We start from the raw sequence: 16,559 nt of genomic DNA, 5'->3' as shown, positions 1-16,559 counted from the left end.
AAAACAAATATCTATGCAAAAGTACAGGCTTTAATAGCTTTAACTTCAGAGGCTGTTCACTCTTGAAAGCTTCCAATACTTAAAGTTTTAATTAAAAAATTAAAAACCTTGTTGAGAAGCAGTTTGCATTTCTTGCATTGATCACGTTAGAGGCTCTGCATGAACGCACCCTGATGTTGTGCTCATTTTCTTCTATCCTTCATCTTGCCTCATAAATTGCACCAATTTATGGCTTGCTGGAATAACCAAAATCATGTGTATTTTTTCATAATGATCTTCGATGTTTTAACAGGAAAAGTAGAGGTATCAAACAAAAGCAGATCATTCCCAAGGTAAGGTTATTCCATAAACTGGTTTCTCACTTATTTTTTTAAATGCTGTGAACATTCATTTTGATTGACAGAACTCACTTAAGAAAATACTCTTTAGTGCTGTAGGGAAGTCTTATTTATCCTTTAAAACTTCAGTTTTCACAGTCAGAAGGGTACGTAAATGTTCACCTTTGTAAGATCTGAACAGAAGAAAATTGTGAATTGTCACTTGTTTGATTTTTTTTTTTTGGTCATAAATACGTAAAGCCATTTTTAATCAAGTCATGGAAGGCAAACTAACTACGTAGCTCAGCTGATACTCTTGGGGCAATTAAAAAGTTTTGAGATGTTTTGGTGTGAAATAGTCCTGAAGTATAACATGTACGTTGTATGTGGAGCTAGGCAGTTTCATTCAGCAGTAAGCTTTATCTTATTTTAATGCAGACAGAAATACTTATACTTCAGTTAAGAAACTTATATTTTATGTTGATTATGAAATTTTTTTCTAGAACTTGTTGGATTCCAAATCTCTGAAGCTCATAGTAAGCATGACTCTACATGATCGAACTACAAAATCCCTCTTGCACTTGCACAAAAAGAAGAAACCCCCTAGCATAAGCGCGCAATTCCAGGTATGTGGCTGATGAGGTGGCACACACCTCTAGGTGCACTCTGACCTCATGAGAATAGACCTTCCTGGCAATCTAGGTCGATCTTGCTTGTAAAACCGAAATGTTTTTTTACTCTTAGGATTTGTTTGAAATAGGCTTTGTTACTTTAATAAAGTTAGACTGCAATTAAAGATTATCGTTACACTATGAAATGTGTTAGTTCTTTGTACAATTAGCCTCATATGCAGATCTAGTGCTACTGTAACAGAAGAGGCATACTCCACTTTTCATTATCCTGGAAAAGGTAAAAACAAGTGCATGAATCCACTGTGGAGTATGGAAGAACTTCCATATTGGATGAATTAGGATTTGTATAGCTATCGGACCTGAAAGAACCTTATTTCTGAGGAAGGAGCTGTATTGTTGTCAAGTGTGTATCAAAATGCTGACATATAGAGAAACAATACTTCTGAACGTTTCATTTCAGACTTCACTTAATAAATTACTGGAGACACTGGGGAAGGCTGAGCCGTTCTTCATCCGCTGTATCCGCTCCAATGCTGAGAAGGTAAGACTGCCGTAAGAATTGAGCTGACATGAGTGCTGTGCACTGAAGTCTTCTAGCCCTGTAATATCTCTCTTCTGACTTGTTCACTGTCATTTTGTATAAAGGTGAAAGGTGACCATTGTTTGTTGTTCCTACTGAACAGAAGTAGGCAATTTTTAGCTGTTGACTTCTGTTCTCTTTTCAGAAAGAGATGCTCTTTGATGAAAGCTTGGTGCTTCAACAGTTAAGGTACACTGGCATGCTTGAAACCGTGCGAATCAGAAGATCTGGCTACAGTGCCAAGTATACGTTCCAGGTATGTGAGGAACTGGAAGTGGATTATGCTTTCAGAAATACTGGCTGCTGTTGGAAAAACATGCATTGACTCAGTCTTTTGTATCTATTCATGAGAAGCTTGGGGTGAACTGTAAAAATTCATTACAGTTTTGACAGAGCTACATGGTGACAATTTGTAGTCTAAACTATTGTGTGAGTCATCTTCCAGTATGTTGTTCTATTGGTTTCATGAAGGAAAGTATTCCCAGTACTGCATTGCAAGTATAAGCAATCAGTGCTGCTTGTTGTCTCCATATGTGAATTAGTTTTCTATAGAATACTTTGTGCTTGTAGCTTTATAGATCATGTATAGGTGATCTTCATCTTTAGTTGGAGACTGCATGAAGCCTGCATTTTACAAGATGGGGAAAAAAAGCTCAGTTTGGAATGAAAAATAATTATTTTCATATCCCTGTAGCTCAGATTTCTTAGCTTAAATTTAGAAATCTAGCTGAAGCTCTAAACTTGTGAATTGACTTCTAACTCTGATCCTTTACTGCGTTTCACAGGAATTCATAGATCAGTTTCAGGTGCTACTTCCCAAAAATGCCAGAGCCTCTAAGGAAGACATTTTTGCTTATTTGAATAAACTACAACTGGATAAAAACTACTGTCAAATAGGGAAGACCAAGGTCTGTGAAACTTTCCATAATCAAATAAGAAACACTCATGTGCACTGTATTCAGTGCAGTTCATTTACAAGTGTTCTTTTCTGTGGTTCATATTTAAATTGTGTTTTCCTAACTGCTGTAAATGTTGACAGAGATGTTAGTAGCTATTATTTATTGTCCTTATTTTTGATGCCAACCTATCTTTCTACAATATAGTACAAGTCTGTATTTTAAGGATATTAGTTTTAGGAAATCATTACTATTAGTATTTGTCAACAAGGTCGATGTTTTCATTTTAGAAGGGTTCTCTGATTTGAATACTGCAAGCACGTGTTTATATTTTAAAGTCCTAACACTGAGATTTCTTTAAAAAAAAAAAAGACTTTTGCAAGTGCTAATTGCTGTCAGCTGCTAAGGTTTGCTTCAGTAGTAAGTAATTCTCATTTTTTAGCTTGTAGAAATACACCTGAACTGTTTGTTGATGAGCTTTTCTTTAACTGAGCAGGTTTTTATGAAAGAGGCTGAACGGCAGATACTACAGGAAACACTACACAAAGAAGTGATCAGGAAAATCATTCTTCTTCAGAGCTGGCTCAGGATGGTTTTAGAAAGGAGACGCTTTCTCCGAACACGGCAAGCAGCAATTGTTTTACAGGTATCTTTGAGAATTGCCAATCTCTTTTTCCTAAAAAGAAACAAACTCCCCACCCCAAATAACACTCCCCACCTTGGTGTGCTCCTTCTTCACTTCAGAAATATCCCTTTTTAGGCTTGCTGGCGTTCCCGCTGTGTTAGGAGGGCACTGCAAAGGAATAATGCTGCTGTTTATATTCAGTCAGTATGGCGAAGATATAGGGAGCAAAAATGTTACCTTCAGCAGAAGAAGAGAATTTGTCTTGTGCAAGCTGTGGTGAGAGGGCATCTTCAGCGTAAGAGGTAAAGAAAGAGGAGCAGAATGACATGAAAACATGCGTATTAACCGCTTAGTTACTTGACTACATCTCCAAGTTCAGTTGCATGTGATACTTGACTTGGTAATAACTGTCTAGTTGTTTACAACGTAATCCTGCTGTCAGTATCAAATGGCTAGTGGTGTGTGGAAACTGGTTAAGCCCTTAGTACATGAGAATTATTCCACTGAGCTGCATTGATGCATGCGAGTGCTAATAACCAGTCCGCCATTGTGTCATACTGGGACTGTAAGTCTATTTGTACTGAGTCTGTAGTGGTTTTTAGGCTCTGTTTAAACTGGTGGGTATTTTTCTTGACCACTGTGCATTAAACTACATGTATTTTCATCTTAACAGATTTCAGAAAATGGCTATAGAAAAGCAAAAAGCTGAAGAAGAACAGAGAAAAATGCATGAAGCTCAAGACAGAGAGAATGATATGAGCAAGGATGAGGGCGATGAACCAGCAACAGATCAATTGCCTGTGAAACATGAGTCAGAGCCGGATGAAGCTGTTGGGGGCAAAGACGAAGCTCCAAATGAGCAAGCTGAAAACCTAAGCTCATCTCAAAAAGCCACGTTACTTCAGAAGAACATGATAGAGGGCTCTGAGAAAGTAACAAACAGCCGGGAGAAACGTGAATTCCGCCGGCAGAGGGGGCTGGAACATAATGAGTTACAAAATAAGCATGTCCTGTTTACCTTCGATGGAGCAACTTTAACGTGCCATGAGGAACAAACCTCTTCTGAAGAGGCCCTGGAAACTGTTCCAGAGCCAAAAATATCCACAGAACAAGATGCTGTCCTTCAGGGAAGTAGTGTGGAAGAAGAGAGTCCAAATGAAGAAAAAGCCATTTCGGACACACCACCCTCAAGCGAGATAAAAGAAACTAGTTCTATTCCTGAGCAACCACCTGCATCAGAAGTAGAAAGAGTAGATAAGACAGTTGATAGAGTGGAAGCACAAGGGAACCAAAATAACCTGTTAAAGGGCAGCCAAAGCTGTCCTGAAAGGCCGACAAATCTTGCACTGAATCTTGAAAACACACTTTCTGCTACTGGGAGCTTTCAAACTCCAGCTGAAGGTTGGGCAGATAAAAACAAACGTCTTGCTCAGAAGGCAACCAAAGATCTGGATAGTCCTACTTCTTCCAATATCCAGAGATACGTGGATGATCCAGGGAAACTGAAGTACAAGAGAGAAAAGTGGAAAGGAAAGAGACAGTCTGATGCTGGTCAGAATGACATGCTGAGCCAGTCTTTGGATGGAAGAACACGTGCAGATCAGTCTCCTCAGGATCCGTTGGCGTAAGGACAGCTTCCAAGTTATTTTGACTTTTTCAGAAAACAGCTATCTATAATATTTCAGAATAGATGGAGAACTCCTGATGATCCAGTACATCTGGCTATGTTATGGGAGAAAACAGCAATGAACAAGTGCTGCTTCGTCTTGCCTTTAAGTCCCCTTTAAGTCTGTAGTTGAGTCTGTGTGGGTAGAATGTTTTCAGAAGCTAACAAAAGATACAGAGCCTGCCTTCACAAATTGAGATAGAGTCAGAGCTTCAGTTAAATTAATGTCTGGAGTTTATTTGTATGTCTATTTTGTCCACTAGAAACAAGGTTTTAGGGACCTGCAGTTTGCAAGCATGACCATTCTGTTATGACAGGAAATCTGACATGCTCTTTTTCTTTATTTTTGCATTTAAAAGTGAGTTGCAAGCATTTATAAGGGTTCTCTCTCAATTGTAACATTGTTGTAGGGTTATTTAAAATCTGATAAGTATTAACAGGCTACAGGCTTCAAAAAAACACGTTCTAAAGCTAATCTTGTAACATTGCAGAAAGAAGGGGACTTCATCTTCATTAAATGATCTCTTAACGTTGGCCCAGTCTGTTGCTATGAATCAGGTACTGTTGCCATTGTGCATACTTATGTTTAATTATCCTCATTTATGAAGTTTAAAGATCTGTGAATAATTGACTATAGTATGTTCTGTATGCCTTGATTCCTTTCAAGTTGATTTTTAGCTTGATATCTATGTAAAAGAATCTCACTAGTAAATAGACAATTTGAAAACTTAATTTTTAACAAGTAGACTCTTAAAGCATAAAATATGCTTGGATCTTGTTTTAGTAAGCTAATGTCTATTAACTAAAGTGTTTTATTTTGCAGAGGCAAACCTTTTTACCATTCTATTTTTTAAAACCACCTAAAGAATCTCTTTCAGTCATTTTGTAGTTTTTAGACTTTCTTCTTCTCTCTACTGTAGCTATCACCAGATACGATAGAAGAAGAAAAAGGCAACAAGAAATCTCCTTTGCAAAAGAAGCCCAGTGACCTCTTACCTACCACAGATTCAGCTGTTTCCACACAGCCAGCAAGTCAGCAAATAGATGCCAAGTATGTACTCTGTGTGTGACTATGGGCTGTCCTTAAGAAAATGAAAAAAGAGGCTTTCCCCCGGTACTTGAATTGTGCATCTCAAGAGCATGTCTGTGGAGAGATGTGTTGACATCAGCTACACGGGGGGCTCTGTTGCTGGCTGACTTGATCTTCATGTTGACATAAGTGTGATATCTGACACTGTTGAGGAACAGATTCTCTGCGTCTTGCATAACACTTGTCTTTGAACCAGTTCTTTTTAACTTAAGCAACATACAGACTCAGATCAAAGGTGCGGGCAGAGTACTGTTATCTCAACTTAGGAGTAAGACACCAGGGGAAAAGCTTAAGAACACAGTAAACACGTTTGCTGTTTCCTTGGCCTGCTCTCCCAGCTGCTCGCATTTTGCAACTCAGGGACTTCCTTGAGCCGGAAAAGGTGTCTTGGATTTATTGTGTCTATGTATGTTGAAAGTAGTGTTCTAGTAAACAACATAATGTCCAGATGTGCTTTCAGACTGTCTCTTCTACTGCTCAGCTTTTCTGAAGGTTGGCTTTAGAGTAAATATCCACAAGAGAAGTTATTTCTATCCTGAACATTACCTGTTGTGTTAAATGAGCCTTTTCTTGTAGCAGAGTTAGCTTCCATTCTGGATATGACAAGGTTGCATTTGCTTTATGTTCAGGTCTGCTTTCAAAAGTCCATTGCGTAGACTTTTGGGGAAAAAGCCAGACAAGAAAATTCCAAAGGAGTATCCTGATGTGATTGATGAAGGTGACGGACTCTCACTTACATCTTGTATCCTGTTTCCAGAAACAGGAGGATCACAGAAGGTTTCGGAAGGTGATTTTCTTTGACTTGATCCCCATCTTGCTAATATCTTTTCTGTAATCTTTTACGTGGGTACTGAGGAAACAAGTACCATAGAATTCAGTTCTCGTGCTTTAGAATACAAATTAATTTCTTTCTCAGCTTCTTCTGGACAGCCGAGTCGTCTCCAGGCAGGGGAACGCCATGTGAAGGAGAGTAGTAAAACAAAGAAGAACCGTACTATCAAGATCAGCAAGATCTCAAGTGTGTCTCAGAATTGGCGAGCTTCCATGGCCCGTGAGATTGCAAATGCCAATGAACTGAAACATCTTGATGAGTTCCTTCTAAACAAGGTAAAATGACTCAACTGTGATAAAATTCAGGTCTGCGCTCATCGTTTGTGTGGAATTTTAAAAACTACTTTTCTAGGTGCAAGGTTCTGTTATGATTTAAAGCAAAGGGGAATTGATTTGGTAGCTTGACTGAACTGAGTCTGTTTTAAGACTCTTCCTATTCCTTCCTTTGAGCCTTTGCATTTGTTATATTACAATAAATTCAGGTGATGTTTGTTAGTCCTTTGTTTGCAAACTTCCTTGTAAGGAAGTAGACAGAGTTCTTCAGAGCCTAACTCCTATTTTTGTGTCATCACAGTGCATTAGGAAACGATGCTTTAGGTAATTGGAATGGTCATAAATGATTCAGTCTGGTAAATGAACCTTAACACTGTTTTGTTCTTGTTTTAATGAAACTTGATGCAGGTGTATTTGTGTTTTAGATAAATGACTTGCGCTCCCAGAAGTCTGGCGTTGAATGTTTGTTTTTTGAAGCCACAGAGAAATTCAGAGGAAATATCAAGACCATGTACTCTGCTCCTGTAAGTGGTTAATCTCAGTAAAGTGAAAAATTGATAGTTAATAAATTAGTCAAGGGTACTGTTTAAATGTTTTATCTACAGCTCTGTAACAAAGCAATTCTTAGCACAGAATTCAAAGCTGAATGTTAAACTTGAAAAAAAATGACAGTTCTGATGTAGTCTTAAGCAGACTGTTTAGTTTTCCTTTTGTTCATTCAGATGTAACTTATTTTTAGAATGCCTGGGTTTTGCTGTCCTCAGCCTCTTCAAGTTGCTGTATTTAATCACCAAAGAGAGTTGCCAACACCTTTTCCAATATTCTTCCAACTCAGCCTTGTCTCAGCCAAGTAGTGCCCTTCTACAGTGTAGTAGGGAAGTATGCTAATTTGTTTCTGTCATGGGCTGTTATACTGTACTTTAATCATAAAAAGACTTTCTCACCTCTGAACCTGAACACTTAAAAATCTGTAACTGTATCAACAGTATCTGTAAGACTATTTTCTGAGTAATATTTTTTCTTCTCTAGAATGGGCAAATCCATGTTGGCTACAAGGATCTGGCGGAAAATTACCAGCTTCTAGTTACAAATCTGGCCAAAAAGAGGGAAGAGAAAGAAGTCAAGCTGGTTTTGAATCTTTTCCAATCCCTTCTGGATGAATTCATCAGAGGATATACAAAAAAAGAGGAATCTGAACAGCCCAAGGTATAAAACCCACTCTGCAACTGACTTGTGGGATGATTAAACAATGTTACTCTCCTTGGGTAAGGAACCCGTGTTACCTCAGAAAGCTTTTTGATGACATCATCCTTCATTATTTGGGAAATGTTTCCATAAACAAATCATATGCATTACAGATTTTGAATGCTGATACGTTGTTATGGAGTGGTTCATTATTTAACTTGTTCTTAATACTTTCAAAATCTTTAAATGTTTTTGCATTTTATTTGGTGAAAACTTAAGTGTTCTCTGAAGGTTTTGGAGGTGAAATTGCCTTGTCATCAGGCTGTGAGCTCAACTGACTTTCTAAAAATTCACGGTCAGCATGAGCTCAGGCAAGCCTCATACAAGTTGAAGCTGCAGTGTGGTGTCTAATGTCCGGAGGTGGAGTAGAATCTGGTAAACTGAATAGGGGAGAAAAGGGAATGAAATTTGTGGATTTCAAAGGCTAACATCAGTTCTGTACTTTAATGCAGCAAACCAAAGCCCAGAAGAAGAAACGAAAACAAGATCGTTCAGTAAGTACTTTTCTTTTTCGATGTTCTGAGTCCTCAGCTGTACTGGAAGAACACAGGAAACACTCTTGAAAGAGCTTGATAAGTTCTGTTTCACTTTGCAGTATAAATCACTTACCTCTTGTATGAAAGGATGACCCAATATAAAACTCTTAAAATTCTAAAAGTGTTCCCAAAAATCAAAGATCTTGCTTATGCAGGGATAGGTGGTACTCTGGCATCTTGATTGTCCATAGCATCTTTCTCAGTCACAGAACTGTTTAAAACTATCCGACTGCTAAAATATTAAAAACAAACTATAGCTAAAGCATTGTGCCGATGAACTTTAACAAAGGCAGTAGGTCAGTTATGAAATGACCCAGCAAACCCAACTACCTTAGGCTAGGATGAAATTTGGTTTCAAGGTCAAAGCCATCAGCTGTAATTGCAAAAAGAAAACTAGAAAATCTAGGATAGGGTATGTAGGTTTGGGTTTTTTTTGCTTTGTTTTAAATTAAAAAAAAATGGGGGGGAAGGAAGCCGGGATGAAGTCCATTAGTTTCTCCCTATCTCCCACCAGATTGAAGAACATAATGGCCACGTATTCACAAACTACCAAGTGAGCATTCGGCAGTCATGTGAACACTGCTCATCCTACATCTGGCCCATGGAAAAGGCATGTCTCTGCAGTGGTAAGTGAAAAAAACTCATTCTTATCACATGCTTTACAAAATCACCAGTCTCAAGTTGCACCAGGGGAGGTTTAGATTAGATATTGGGAAGAATTTCTTCAGAGAGGGTGGTCGAGCATTAGAACAGGCTGTCCTGAGAAGTGGTGGAGTCCCTGTCTCCAGAGGTATATAGGAGAGGTGTGGGCATGGAACTAAGGGACCTGGTTTAGTTATTGGACTCAGTAGGTTGGGTTGATGGCTGGACTTGATGATCCTGAAGGTTTTTTCCGACCTAAATAATTCTATGAAAACACAGTTTCCTTATAACTTTGGCCAGTACAAATTGAATCTTACTGAGCAGTATGTGCAGGTTATATAGTAAGAGAATAAGACAAGGTACCTAGCATTATAACATGATTTGGAATGTTTGTAACAATTGTTACTCTCTGCAGTTTGCAAGTTGATTTGTCACAAGAAGTGCATGTCCAAAATCCAGAGCAGCTGTACATCCTGTGGAAAAAAGGTAAGAACTATAGATCCGGAGTGCCATACCATGACACCGCAGGTGATGCATGCAAAATACTGTCTTTTTTGCTCAGCAAATAAAGAGCAGATGTCCAGAAACTGAATAAACTTTTCTTAAATGGTTAAGTTCCTTTCTATGTTTGCATATAGTCAAAGCCAGGCCCAGTAGTTGTAGAAATGGAACATTCTTCATTAAAAGGTGATGATCGAGCTCATTTCTGAACAACTCCTTTAGAGCGTGTGTGCTGCATTAGACAAACTGTTTAAAAAAAAAAAGTGTACCATACAGTTTCTTTGCTGCTTTCCTTTGATCCTAAGGTATATTTCCTTACTAAAGCTTGTAGAAAGCTAGAATAAAGCATTCAGCTTTTTTTTCTGGATGCATAAGTTAGTTGTAACATGAAATAACAGAATTTTCTAGCTTTGGGAACAGGCATTCACAGTGCTTGATCTACATCAATTCCAGAATGAACAGGATACAGAACCACGTCACTTCGGAGTATGTGTGAGTTCCCTGACCAGTGAGAGAAATTCAGTCCCCGTTGTCATGGAGAAGCTGCTGGAGTATGTGGAGATGCATGGCCTCTACACAGAAGGCATTTACAGGAAATCAGGATCAGCAAATCGTATGAAAGAGCTGAAGCAGTTGTTGCAAGCAGGTCTGGCAATGTTGTCCACACTTGACTTCCTTGCATGCCAGTTTTCCCTGCAATTCTTTTCTATTCTGAAAGCATCTGCCACTTGTTAATGTCCTAAAAACAGCTTTTTGGTGGGCATGTTTTCAATGTAAAATCTATATTCCTTTTTCTGGCTGGCAAAAGCTACTCTGTAACATAAAAGTGCCTATCAGCAGATTTTTTTATTTTTTCCTTCTGAGTTACCACTCAGTTGCCCATTGTATTCATCAAAGAAATGAACTACATTAGAAAAAAACATTTCGTTTCAGATCCAAACTCAGTGAAACTGGAGAATTACCCTATTCACACTATTACGGGCATCCTTAAGCAATGGCTTCGGGAATTACCAGATCCACTAATGACCTCGGCACAGTACAATGATTTTCTTCGTGCTGTAGGTAGGTTATAGAAATGCCTGAAGCAATGTTTTTTTTCCCCTTTGTCAGTATTTACTTGGTAAAATAATGTATAAGATGCTCTTGTTGGCTAAACAGCTTTCTTCCAGTTGATTTACAGCAATGATTTTAAACATTTTATGTAAAAAAAAAAAGGGGGGGGGGGGATTTTCAGGGCATTTGTCCTCTAGTTTACATGTCCTTGCTTCAGAATTCCTTTTTTTGTAGCTGGATGTCACTATACAATCTCTTTTTCAAAAAACAGCAAGATTCTTAGCTTTTTTCTCTTTGATTCTCCTTGATGATCTGGACTAGATCTAGATAGATCTCCCTTAGATTCATTTACCTTCAGTGGCAGTAAGGCATCTTAAATATTGTAGGAGATCATGGTGCATCATCTCACGATTGCTAACGATAACAACAGCATCTGAAAAAGTAGGTAAATTGCAGTGCCATTAGGGCTACTTTAACACCCAGTTACACCAATTAGCAAGTGAAATGGTGTCTAAGAAATTAAACTCTTATCTATGGCAGAATGTTTGAGACAGTGTCAGAAGGCGCTTGGCTCCTTTCCACTAGTGTTGCACAGCAATTATAATCTTGTGCTTTCTCCCCTTGTGCAGAACTACCAGAAAAACAGGAGCAACTCTGTGCCATTTACAGTGTCCTCGAACAGCTTCCACAAGCAAATCACAACACCTTGGAACGACTCATCTTCCACCTAGTCAAGTAAGGAGTTCAATTATTTCAGTTGGAGAAAAACTCCATGTGACTTATTTGAGTTCTTAGAAGCCTTCTAAAAGCCTAACCCCCCCTTGAGTGTGTCAGCGTAGGGATTGTATTACTGTTTTAGAAATGAAAGAATTGAAGTTGATAGTTGTGCTTAAAAACAGACACATGCTTACTTCTACTACCCGCTGTATTTTTATCAACTTTGGTAAGATTTGATACAACTTTAAAGGTAGGGTGTATCCGAGAGATTTAGTGAGTTTTTCTGAACACCAGGATTCATGTGGCATAACATATTAAATATGGGTAAATTAGTGACTTGTGGATGATATTATATTTAGTAGGGACTGCATAAGGATTATAAATGCTTGCACATATGCTAGTGTTGGGAGCAATGATACTGATAAAGGGGCTGCTTTCATCTGAGGAACTTGAAGTTTCAGTGACCCCCCTGAACATAGGGAAGAGTGTTTTTTTAAAGAGGAAGCACTGAATCACCAGACAGATTTTATACCACTACCACGCTTAACCTTAGTGGCCTTCTGTTCCTTTTTCTTATGCATGAAACCTTCTCTACTTAGTAGGTGTGAAATCCATTTTAAAACGCTTGTACTGTTGTATGTGCTCAGTACCCAAGGGGCCTCCTTATATCTGTATTAGGGAACTCTGGCAAAGTTTGATCAGATGGCTGATATTCTAGCAAGGTTTGCTTATTTTTTTTTTTCTAAACATTGAATTTCAGAGTGGCTCTGATAGAAGATGTCAACCGTATGTCACCTAATGCCTTGGCCATTGTTTTTGCTCCGTGCCTCTTACGTTGTCCCGATACCTCAGACCCTTTAACCAGCATGAAAGACGTTTCAAAAACAACCATGTAAGTTTTAGCAGTCTGCTGCAAAGTAGGCCTTCAAAATATTGTGAAAGGCTACTACTGCCACCTGAGTTCGTTACAACCTTGTTCATATCAAGCTGAGAAATTAAGGATTGTAAGTTACTGCATAGTGGCTCTGCTAGTGCTGACAATTTATATGCCTTTGTCTGAGTCCTTCTACCTGTCTCAAATTTACAAAGCATAAAATAGGATGTTTGTTTACATTGATGTGTTCAGGATTAGTTATTTGCCTAGTATTATGGAAGAGACAAAACTTCAGAGTAGCATAACTCTTCTAACTGACAAAAACATGAGGAACTGTGGTTTAGTCTTAAGTTTCATAATCTGTGTTTATATCAGATACTCATCTTAGAAAATGTTCCAACTGATTTTTTCCAGGCCTTTTAAATTCACTGATGTATAAGTCTTATAAATTAGGTTTGTATTTTACATCAATGTAATATTTTGTCGGGGACTGTACACTAAGCATATACATCTTGCTGAGATACCCTACTGCTTGTTATGACTTGTACAAACTGACTCCTGCATACTTGGAAACCCCCTTCTGAGTTTTCATTGAATTGAAGAAGGTTCTGGCCTTGATCCTTTTTGTTCTCCTCACCGTCTAGCAGCTCGGGCTCTCTGAAGACCCTCACTGCATATCTGGCCTCCAATGAAAACAGTTTGGAAAATGACAGCTTTTTGTAACTTACCTATAGGGGCATAGAGGTGGAAAAAGGCAGCTGCAGGATCATTTTGTATCTTACAATCTGTACCAGCACAGGGAAATCATTCAGAGAAAACAAGCAGTTGGCAGCCATGGTAATGTCTGTACACTTGCCACTGTTGTGTGGAGTCAGCATGAGAGGTTCTAATTATTCCAGGAAGAGCATGTGCTGTTACCTGCAACACTCTGTGTCCTGTTTTGCTTGCTGTGGTGGGTGGACTCTTCATCCTGCTATCATGCATTGCTGCCCCTTGTAAAGCAGCACTGGGAGAGTCTGATTGCAGACCATGTGTGCGTGAGAAACATCCCCAAGACAGGAGAGGCATCTCATCCCACCATGGTTGTCCCCAGAGCTTTTACATCATGAGACTGCTCAATAAACTCTTTCCCTTTTGTCCAGGTGTGTAGAAATGCTGATAAAGGAACAGATAAGGAAGTACAAGATAAAAATGGATGAAATAAATCAGCTGGAAGCAGCTGAAAGCATTGCTTTTCGAAGACTCTCGTTGCTTCGGCAGAATACGGTGAGTTTTGAAATAAACCACAGAACCACACCATCCAGCAGAAAGCATTCCCCTAATTCTTTGGGAGGGGATGTGCTGCTTATTTTTCCTGTCCACCCTATTTGGTAAGTCGAAGATTAATTGTGAGATGAGAAGGAAAGGGATTTGGACTTGCCCAAAACTGTAGGTGGCTGCTAAATATACAGCTGTACTGGAGTCTGTTTGATAAATAAAGGGTGCGGGAGTGGGCGTCTGTTCTTATAGTGGTCTAAATCTATTTCCATATAATTCAATCAGTAGGATTAAGATTCTAGAGTCTGTTGCATGGCAAAGGGGTTCCTTCACTCCAGAGATGGATGGTGGACAAAAATATGACGCATTCTATTAGGGCAAATATGTTTTTTTTTGTTTTTATTATACTGTTTCAAAAAAGCAAACACCACCACCGCCTTTGACTGATCAGAAGTCACATTATAGTGAATTTGGTCTTTATCTCTCTCTAGCTCTGGCCTGTAAAACTTGGGTTTTCTTCCCCTTATGAGGGGATGCTGGTATGTACATTGCCTGTGTTCAGAGTGCATGTTATTTTTTTTCTCTTAATGGTACTACTGCATGACTAAACTTGCTACATGTGTTGTAACTTGGTTTTAAAAACTCTTGAACAATGGAGATTGCATGTGTTGGTGCAACTTTCTCCCCTGAATGCATGCGGTGCTGCTGACCCGTTCTGCCTTGGCTCTGGTATTTTATAGACATTCTGAATGTAACTTGTATTGGATGTAATAATTTGGCTTCTAATTAACTGCTAAAATTAAGGTTAGTTTGGCAAATCAAACTACTATGCTTCAAAAAAGGTAACACACAGAAATCAGGTGAATAGAAAAATAATCTATTACCTTTTGAAACATTTGTATGAATAACTAACAGCTCTTCAATTCCATGAGCCTTTCATTTGTCCTACTCATTTGTCTTCCACCTTGGAACTAGCAGACAGGCAGGACTTGGGTAGCTTCTTATGACCAATTCATAAAACTGTCTTGCAGAGTAAAAGCCCACAGGTTAAAGGAAATGACAGTAGCAACTCAGAACTGGACTCACTGAATGAAGAAGAGGAAGTTTCTGAAGCTGATAACCGAGAAAAGGAGATTCTCATTGATCGCTTACAGTCGATAAAAGAAGAAAAGTAAGTCACAGCTTTGAAAACCCTTCATCTCTGTAGGTCATGCCCTTTTGCAGTTGGAGTTAATACAGACAGCAAAGCAGTATACTTTTTTCACAGAATCATTAAGGTTGGAAGAGACCTCCAAGATCTTCTGGTCCAACCATCCTCCTACCACTGATACCACCCCCTAAAACCATGTCCCTAAATGATCTAGTTAATTATGTTCTGTAGGCCTTTATGAAGGTGAAAAGGAAAATGTAAAGGACTAGGAAAGAAAATTATTATTATTTAATGACTCTATTGAGGATGGTATACCTCTGAAATATGTACTGCTTAAATTTGCTTATATCAGAGATGTTTCTAGAGTGCTATGCTCTCTCTTTTGATGTAGGGAAGATATAACTTATCGGTTACCTGAGCTTGATCAGCGAGGCTCTGATGAGGAAAATGTAGACTCTGAGACCTCAGCAAGCACAGAGAGCCTGCTAGAGGAGAGAACAGGACGGATGGATACCGAAGGTCAGTATTAAGGTAGTGTGTGCTTTTTTTATTCTACATATTTCACTGCATACAGCCAGCCAGGTGACCAGATGTTATCTGGTCACAGCTGCTTATATTGAATTACACTTTCATGCTTTCAGTGTATTTTTTCTTTAAAGGAATTACACTTTCTGGATTACACTGCCGTGCTCAGAGCTCCAATATGCCTGCCAAAGACATTTGCAAAGTGCCTTCTCTTTTGCAAACCTATTCAAGCTCTTCCTCTGCATCCCTGGCTTCAAGACGCAGACTATCTTTAACGCTGTCCAAGATTAAAGTGCCCCGTCGAACTCCAGTGATGCCAACAGCAAATATAAAGCTTCCTCCTGGGATTTTCAAATGTATAGAATCTCAGGGAACGATTTCAGCTAATGAAGAGTCTCAAATAGTGGTGAAACGAAGGGAGCAGCCAGCAAGGCGAACTGATAAAATCCACTCTGTATACATTGCACAAGGGTCTGCAGTGGCCCACGCTCAGGAACTTTTAGATGAATATGAACCAACAGCAAAAGTAAAACGGAGGTTTTCGGACCCTTACTCCCACATTCCCTGTACAGATGAATGAAATACTTAAGCTGTCTGGATTTTCAAAAGTTGACTGCAGCTTTGTCTTTAACCCTTTGGAGGCTGTGGACTTTTCATGTTCTTTTAAGTGGCTGCTGGGGAGACAGCCTGGAAACATACAGTACTGTAAGGGTTAAGCAAGGTTGTTTAAAAGAAATATGCTTCACTTTAAATTAAAACCCTGCAAGGAAGTAGAACATAAAACTTACCTTGAGTAAAATACATGGATTGAGTGTACAGGAAAAAAAATGTCCCCTGATTCTGCTGCCGTGCCTTTTTCCATTTGCCTTACAATGGACTCTAATGGGACCAACAGTGACTTTGCGTCAATGTGTGTTGCCTTGATTTTTGTATGTTTTTATGACAACTTTGTGTGGTTTACAAAACGGTTAATGTTGTAATAGCCTTAACGGAGACCAAAATGTATAAAAACTTTTATTAATACATTGCACTTTTTAAAAATATGTGTTAGTTTATCAATGTTCTTTTGCCAGTACCTGCCTTTCTTAGTGAACAAGTTATTAGATAGGAAGTCACTGCTTTGACTTGCTTTTTGTCAGCACTTCAAAT

General features: G+C 38.8%; 1 protein-coding gene across 11 annotated transcripts in view; it reads left to right on the top strand.

Moving 5' to 3' along the window:
- The window catches only part of MYO9B (myosin IXB), a 46,087-nt gene extending 29,634 nt beyond the window's left edge, over positions 1-16,453 (top strand). For 7 of the 11 annotated variants that reach the window (XM_080566044.1, XM_080566041.1, XM_080566042.1 and 4 more), the window contains 26 exons: positions 293-332; positions 821-943; positions 1,410-1,490; positions 1,675-1,785; positions 2,315-2,437; positions 2,922-3,071; positions 3,186-3,352; positions 3,724-4,674; positions 5,208-5,274; positions 5,637-5,767; positions 6,436-6,593; positions 6,723-6,913; positions 7,336-7,434; positions 7,940-8,116; positions 8,608-8,649; positions 9,206-9,317; positions 9,749-9,819; positions 10,288-10,480; positions 10,768-10,896; positions 11,517-11,622; positions 12,365-12,496; positions 13,621-13,744; positions 14,227-14,274; positions 14,767-14,906; positions 15,277-15,404; positions 15,545-16,453. In XM_080566044.1, coding sequence (XP_080422170.1) covers positions 293-332; positions 821-943; positions 1,410-1,490; positions 1,675-1,785; positions 2,315-2,437; positions 2,922-3,071; positions 3,186-3,352; positions 3,724-4,674; positions 5,208-5,274; positions 5,637-5,767; positions 6,436-6,593; positions 6,723-6,913; positions 7,336-7,434; positions 7,940-8,116; positions 8,608-8,649; positions 9,206-9,317; positions 9,749-9,819; positions 10,288-10,480; positions 10,768-10,896; positions 11,517-11,622; positions 12,365-12,496; positions 13,621-13,744; positions 14,227-14,274; positions 14,767-14,906; positions 15,277-15,404; positions 15,545-15,990 — 4,240 coding nt within the window. In that variant the 3' untranslated portion in view covers positions 15,991-16,453. Of the gene's footprint in view, positions 1-292; positions 333-820; positions 944-1,409; positions 1,491-1,674; positions 1,786-2,314; positions 2,438-2,921; positions 3,072-3,185; positions 3,353-3,723; positions 4,675-5,207; positions 5,275-5,636; positions 5,768-6,435; positions 6,594-6,722; positions 6,914-7,335; positions 7,435-7,939; positions 8,117-8,607; positions 8,650-9,205; positions 9,318-9,748; positions 9,820-10,287; positions 10,481-10,767; positions 10,897-11,516; positions 11,623-12,364; positions 12,497-13,620; positions 13,745-14,226; positions 14,275-14,766; positions 14,907-15,276; positions 15,417-15,544 lie in introns of all 11 variants that reach the window. The other 4 variants (XM_080566036.1, XM_080566035.1, XM_080566043.1 and 1 more) reach the window with 2 other exon arrangements.
- The last annotated feature ends 106 nt before the right edge of the window (positions 16,454-16,559 follow it).

The sequence above is a fragment of the Anser brachyrhynchus genome, assembly GCF_964034855.1.
Source record: "Anser brachyrhynchus genome assembly, chromosome: 23".
NCBI classification, from domain to species: Eukaryota; Metazoa; Chordata; class Aves; order Anseriformes; family Anatidae; genus Anser; species Anser brachyrhynchus.
Note: the sequence above shows the minus strand (reverse complement) of the source record. Positions and strands in the feature narration are given on the sequence as shown.